This window comes from Leguminivora glycinivorella, chromosome 12 (assembly GCF_023078275.1).
Source record: "Leguminivora glycinivorella isolate SPB_JAAS2020 chromosome 12, LegGlyc_1.1, whole genome shotgun sequence".
NCBI classification, from domain to species: Eukaryota; Metazoa; Arthropoda; class Insecta; order Lepidoptera; family Tortricidae; genus Leguminivora; species Leguminivora glycinivorella.
In genome coordinates this window covers 17450701-17458323 of record NC_062982.1, presented here as the reverse complement: position 1 = coordinate 17458323, position 7623 = coordinate 17450701, and the positions used below count along the sequence as shown (strand labels likewise).

Sequence of the window (7623 nt, the reverse complement as noted above, 5' to 3'; positions counted from 1 at the left end):
ATCGTCAACAGCAGTCAACAATGGTAACAAACTAACTATTGAAAGGGTATGCTCCAAAACATAGTGAACAATCAAGAAATTAGAAAATAATAAAAATAATGCTATTGAGAGATTATATGCAAGTAAAAAACTGTTTTATAGAATACTAAATTTTTATTACGTTAACGTGAACTTTTTTGTACTTTTACGGCAAAGGGTTAATATTTTTGAATATGGTATTTAATATGGTAACCTTTGACAAACAATCCGTTAATCCGATTTGATTTTGCTCTGTCTTGTCTATGTCCTCAGTTGAAGTTTGGGCGGTTGATGGGAAGGTTGTGTGATTTTGAGTTTTGATTTGGATTTGGTTTCGTAGTCTAATTTCGTTTATTTTCCTTGTTATCAAATAAAATAGATAGAATATATATTTTCTGATTCACTAGTGATAAATACATATTTTTGTGAGTGCTGTAAACGTAGTAACTTGACGGCAAAATGCAAGAAACCGTTACAACCTCGACGGAGCGTAAATCCTTGTTATCTTCGTTCCTGGACGTCCTGGAGGCTCAAGGCAAAGCTGCCCAGGCGGAACGGCAGCTCCAGGAGGAGCGCTACAGGCGCCGTACGCAAAGGATCTACGAATACCACGGTAAGACCATGTTTTGGTCCCATATTGCAATAACATTGGCACGTTATCACTAGCTTGTCGCACTATCAGTATTTAGGAAATATATTTGCATAACATTAGCATTGTTTTTTCGCATAAGTTTAGTTAATTCATAAATTATATGTACTTTGGTTCTTTGTTACCAAGTTTATTGATAAGACATGGGAATTTGTATTTTTATTAATAACGAATAGACTATAATTTATGCAGTAAGTTTTAAAAAATATATTGAACATAGCATAATCAGTTATTAATTGTTTACTGTGTTTTTTTTTTAATATACAATCACAAATCTTTTTTGTGATCATATAACTTGTTGTACTGTTAGGGTGTAAATATTTTCATGATAAATTAATATAATATAAAATAAATACTTAAATATTATGAAATCTTACATCGAAATAAGCTGGGAATTAAATTAATCATAATATGTATTTCTTAATAGTGGAAAAATAAATATGATGTTAAATTTTATTTACTCTTTTTATTTAATAATATTAAGTAAGAATGTAACATGTTTTCTAGAATATGATTCCAGTGAATTGTAGCAGAAATATGTTGACTCCTACAGTAAAATTCTCTTCATTTACTTGGGATTACAACTAATTCATTAATTTACATAAAAAAATCATTTAATCTAATAACTATGATTTTTGTGCAGACCGACAACGGCGCGAAGTAGTGGAGCTCCGCCGCTGCCTAGACTATGTGTCACAACACGCCCATGTCCTGGAAACAGTGCTTCGTGGTGCAGGCACCGCTGGCAGTGATGAGGTAAGTTTTAGAATTTTATCATCACATTACCCGATGCCAAACTGCTGGACAGTTGGGAGCTGGAAGGTGGATCAGCAATTAACACAACTCTGTACATGCCATTCTCACTCAGGTCTGGTTCGTATTAACTTATTTCAGAAACAGAATTAACTAAAAAGTTCTTCGCAACTGTTATTCTCCTTTGTTTGGATAATATAAGTACAATTTCGTGATCACTTTTTAAAGTTTATTTACATATTTACAGTCGTATAAGCTTTTCCCCTACAAAGTAGAAAAAATCTCTTTTAGGCAACGCTCGCCGCTCGTAACGCGTACCGTGCGCTGAGGAAGGCCGTTACTTTGTTTTACAATTAATTCTGATCTGTATGTCCAGGTCCCTCTAAGTGCTCACCTGGTCAAGCAAGCAGTGGGCCTCCAGCGCTGCATGGCGCAATGTGTCGCCAACGCGGCCACAATACGCTCCGCCCTTGCGTCTACCCACCAGCCAGTCATGGACGCCATGCTTGCTAAAATGGTGAGTACCTTTTACCTACAGCAGCAACATATTCCACGTCCATGTATGCCATTCTAGGTGATAGCGTGGATGCTAGCAGGATGATCAAGCTGATTATAGACAGTCACACATTCAACGATGATCAGCGATTTTCTTGGGTAGCCAGCAGGTCCTTAGAGCTTATTCGATCTAGCACGCATTGGCGCGACAGAGCCAGACTACCTTTCGTGGCGTTTCGTTTTCGTTTCGCGTCGCAGAAATGCCATTCGGCTACGGCACCATACGCATCATATATTCTACTCACCAGCCGGTTATAGACGCCATGCTTGCTGAAATGGTATGTATCATAATATATTTATGTTCCATTGTCTCATTTGATCAAGCAAGCCGTCTTTATAGAACTACGAGTAGAAGAATATCACGCGTCAGTTTGCGTTTAACCTTAGTCAATAAGTACTGATGATTGTCCTGCAAGAATGAAATTTTCTATGAACGAACCACTCCACCTTTCTTCCATTTAAAGTAGTGAATTTTTCGAAAGTCTGTTCCTCGTTTCGTGAGTAGCTAGAGGAGTATTAAATTAATACCTAAGTACTTCCATGAGTCGCTCTTTCCTTTCCGGCCTTTATCGTGTAAAGTATGGTTCTATTCAATTTGAACACTTACACCTACTTCCTTTATATCGCGGAACCATTCAAAGAATACTTTGATGACAACGCGTTTTTATGAACTTTCGTACGGGTTTAATGGATTAAAACCTACTAGTCAGGTTAAAGCCAGTAAATTGGGCACAATAAACTTAAACGATTAAACTGTCGCTTATTGATTCCCTCGGACTTGGACCTATCCACCACCAGATAATGAAATTGAAGTTATAGCTAGCGTCTCGCGAGCGTAGCGTCGGGCCAACTGTATGAAAAAAGACGTCGCGTCGCGGCCTCAGGCTTTGCCATACAGTTGGCCCGACGTTACGCTCGCAAGACGCTAGATGTGGGGGGACCCTAAAAACGAATCCGATATTTGCTTAATTTCTCTCTGTCTCCTTTATTTCAATTTGTGGCGTCAAAATTGTATAATTCAGATGCTTTTAACCATCTGAGAGATTTCTAATGCATTTTCTTTGCGCACCGAAAGTGAAACACGTGAAACTACACTACATTAGGGTTGATATGACCGGCGATAATCAGGCGCATTGACCCTTGCGCGGCGAGCTAATTTAATTTACCCTACTTACCCAAATGTTGTAACGTAGCAGGCGAATACCGCCAAATCCCCCCTTCAGCCGTAAAGCTGTTCAAATAACGCCATTACCGTGATTGCTCCGCGACAATAAGTAATTACCGCAAGTGTTAAGCAGAAAGGGTGTAACTGACAGACAGACCGGCAGGCTTGTTGTTACAGCTAACCCGTTCATAGCTTTGAGCGGAATTCATATTTTCCTGCGATTTCTTTTTCAATAAAAGTTATTCTTTATTCTCGTTATGCCATTAGGAAACGCGTAGATTTCAATTTAGACGCAAGTAATTACACATAATTTGCTGAAGACAGCAGGGTTTTAGCACATGATTGGTGCGAGAGTATGTCGCCGCAAGATAGAATATGTCCTTATGTCATTAATAAAATTACAAGAAGACATGTGCTCTATCTCGCGGCGACAAAATCTCGAGCAAATAATGTGCTATAGGCCTTCAGATTTGGTACCTATGGATATTGCTTAGCTGGCGAATATTGCTTATGGCGAAGCTGGGGAAAAGGACATACGGTAGTATTTATCGACCATCATTTTATGCCGGAGAGTTTTTGAGACATACTGGCTTCTAAATATTTTTTTAATTATTACTGTAACAATACCTTTACTTAAGTTTTGAGATCGAGCGAGTACCTATTGACATTTACCATTGGCATCTCGAGGAGGGTTAGGTAGTGGGTACCTACATTCTCTCTAGCTTTAGCTCCTAATAACAAGTATCCAATACGAAAGGCGATCGATTAGCATTGAACGCCTGAACGGGTTACCAGCACGTAGGTGTAGCAATTACAAGCGGTGTGTAATCAGGCGCGGGCCTTTTCTCGCACGATTACCGATTGTCTCCAGTTCCCAGGCAAATGCACGTAGAACTATCTTTATTATTACACAGTTTAACACTGTAAAATACTACAAAAGACGTGCAAATGAAAGAAATCGTGTGTAGTCGATTGTGAGGCGTATTTTCTTTAGTAGATACCAAACTTACTCCAGTGCTAAGGTCACCGGCACCGCACCTCATTTTACCTCCCACGTTTACTATGACAAATTTTTTTGCCATAAGATTTTTTACTCAACATATTAAGACCGCCTCGTATATCCATAAAAGGTCGACGTAGCGGCTCATCATCAGACATCGGATTCCGTGGGGCGAAACTTCTTGACAGCTAGGGACTTCCTCTATCGATAAACTCATTTATCGATACTAGTTCTATATACTATAAGTGACCGCCCCCAACATTGTGTGTTTTTTGTAACTATTGTTCTGAAGACCAGTATGAAATTCATACATAGCGTCTAAAATAAATAGCGTCGAAATAAATTGTGACGAGTTAACTTTTAAAAACGTTTTCAAAAAAAAAGAAGAAAATTGAGTTCTTATTTTTAACCGCCTTCCAAATCTCAACGGAAGGGGTTCTCAATTCGTCTGTATGTTTTTTTTTTATGTTTGTTCCTCGATATCTTCGTCGTTACTGGACCGATTTTGAAATTTTTTTTTTGATTGAATGTATATGCATACAGATTGGTCCCATTTTTCTCAGAACCCAGTTCTGGTGGTGGGATCCTGGAGAAATCGAGGGAACTCCTCAAATCTGAAAGGCATACATATGGTGATTTTTGTGTTTTTAAAGGAACAGCATGCATTTACGTACGAAACAGTGACATTTGGTGCAGTGGAACTCCTGATGATGGTCAGAATGGAACTCCTCAAATCTGAACGGCACACTTATAGTGACTTTGGTATTTTTATAAGAACAGCATGCACTTACGTCCAGAACACTCAGAACAGTGACATTTGGTGCAGTGGAACTGCTGATGATGGTTAGAACGGAACTCCTCAAATCTGAACGGCACACTTATAGTGACTTTGGTATTTTTATAAGAACAGCATGCACTTACGTCCAGAACAGTGACATTTGGTGCAGTGGAACTGCTGATGAAGAGTGAGCCGCCCCTGGTTAGAGTTCCGTTCTGATAATCATTCTCATCTGTAAGAACTTCAGAATCATCCAAATTTCAAAATTGGTTCAGAAATGACGGAGATATCGAATAACAAACATTAAAAAATATACAGACGAATTGATAACATAATCCAACATTTGAAAGTATTTATCACCAGAACCCCAAAGGAAGGCGATTTTTTTTTTCTTAAAAATTATATTATATAATGTTTTTTTTATACTACGTCAGTGGCAACCAAGCATACGGTCCGGTGCGGTGGAAAGCGGTTACCGTAACCTATGGACGCCTGCAACTCAAACAGTGTCACATGCGCATACTCTTTTAATAAAAAAATATTTTATAAGCAAACCTTTGTGTGATCACTAGTATTTAGAACTAGTATCGATAAATGAGTTTATCGATATAGGAAGTCCCTAGCTGTCAAGAACTTTCGCCCCACGGAATCCGATGTCTGCTCATCACTATATTAGGTAGGTATTAGGTAGTATTATATTCTCTAACCCAACTTCTTGTTGACTTTACTTTTTTAGACCCAACAGGTTTAGGTAGTACCTATACATTATAAGGTTTTTTGCCGCACCAACTTGTAAACAATTCACTAGCTACTTTTAGAACAACAAAATGCAATCTCATTCACAGTTCCGGGTGGTCAAGGGCTCTAGTTACCGACAAAAACAATTCGTCCACAAATTGCGCCCGCTCGTTATCCGGTAATGACAACTAATGACCCCTCGAGACCCTAAACTTGGCCTCAGCCGTGGGAACTTCAGTGTGAAACGGTAAGGCGAAATGGAATCGTTTCATAACATACGGAACATCGTCTGTTGATCGCGTTTTAGGCAGTGGTAGTCGAAGGACATGTTGAAAACTTCTTAGATTTGAAATCGCATGTCAAATATAATGGATAGGTACACCAACAGCATTCGACAAATTAGCATGATCTGATGTCAGTGTGTCCTTCCTGTTTAAAAAATACTATAGGTATGTGTAAGTATAGTTCTCTGATCTTTCTTAAATACTCTCTGTGCTTTAGGATTTGATAACTTAGAGGTAATTAACTATCTGTATTCAGAATAATCAGAGATCCGTCAATACGATCGATCAAGGATACCTATTTGTGTCATACCTAATGGTACGGGGTAGACACCGGCAGACAGGAATTGTCTTACTTTCTTAAAAAAATAATCGGGTAATAACAATTATACGCAAAATATTTTTACTGGCACTAAAATCATAAAAATTCCCGTTAATTGGTGTAACCTTTTTGTCGGTTATTTCCACTCATGTGTTTCCTGTTTACTGGAAAGTGTCACGGCGGGTCTTTGCGTGACATTTCCAATTCTCGTTGAATGCGTTCGGGTCAACTCAGCCACCCTTGAAAAAGTTAATTGGACCTAGATTCTGAGTAAAACGATATAATATCAATGTAATATTTTTTTCCGTATAGGCTACTGTTAGTTTTACTCTCCTCTTTCTAATTTCATCTCTCTTTCTACTCTGGATTCTTAACTTCGTTTGCTAACTGTACAGTCGAGTTCATAAATATGTGTACATTTCTCCACCTTAACTCGTTGCAATGCGGTGAAAAATGTAGGTACACATATTTATGAATTCAACTGTACCTAATATTTAAAAGTTTCGCAATTTGAACACATTAAATCTTTGCGATACCAGTTTGTCGCCAATTTCTTTAGGTTAGATTAGATACCTTTATTTGCGTTGCGATCACAGAACTTTGTTGCGATAGATCCGCTTATAAACATCTAATATGAGCTAATTAACTAAATAGCTTATACACAGCTTCCCGTAAACTAAAATTAGACTTGCCAAATACAATTTCAATATGATCTTAATACAGCGCCTTTTTATACTATATCCCAACGGTATTTTCCCGACTTGCACGACGTTTTTTGGAGAGCTCAACCAGAAATAACAAAATCTCGGCTTCAAGAGCGAGACGTAACGTTATACACAGACGTATGCGGTTCGTATAACGTTTTAATATCAAGTCCGTCGGGGGTTGTTTGCCTTTAATTCATATTTAAGGCGAGGGTCGGCTAACGACCTGCAAACACGGCACATAGCTTTAGACTTGAAATTTCTTCTCGTCTCACACTCTCATACTTGCGCCGGCCATTTATTTTTCCACGATATAAAGTAAAATCATCTAAATATTGAGCTCCTAAAACAGATATCGTCAGAATTTTATTAGAAGGCACTCAGATCCCAACAGTCCACATTCCTTTAAGACATTGACGTGATACCAAAAATGGTTTTTGTCAAAAAAATATCTAATATCTACCAAGGTCAATCCCATAACAACCATGTATCAGGCCAATAATATCCGCGCCTTATAAATTATGCATGCTATTTATATAGATTAAAGCTAGTTCAAGTGGTTATCGACGTATCGAGGCGTCCTCCAAAATTCGTATCATGAGCGCTATTCAAAGTTTTAGAAGTAACTCTATTACCTTTTCATATTTAAATACTTGAACC

At 38.1% G+C, this 7623-nt stretch overlaps 1 protein-coding gene across 1 annotated transcript in view; it reads left to right on the top strand.

Annotated features, from left to right (window-relative positions):
- The first annotated feature begins 291 nt into the window (after window positions 1-291).
- The window catches only part of LOC125232098, a 33297-nt gene continuing 25965 nt past the window's right edge, over window positions 292-7623 (top strand). The window contains exons 1-3 of the mRNA XM_048137713.1: window positions 292-631; window positions 1311-1423; window positions 1797-1937. Coding sequence (XP_047993670.1) covers window positions 478-631; window positions 1311-1423; window positions 1797-1937 — 408 coding nt within the window. The 5' untranslated portion in view covers window positions 292-477. The remainder of the gene's footprint in view (window positions 632-1310; window positions 1424-1796; window positions 1938-7623) is intronic.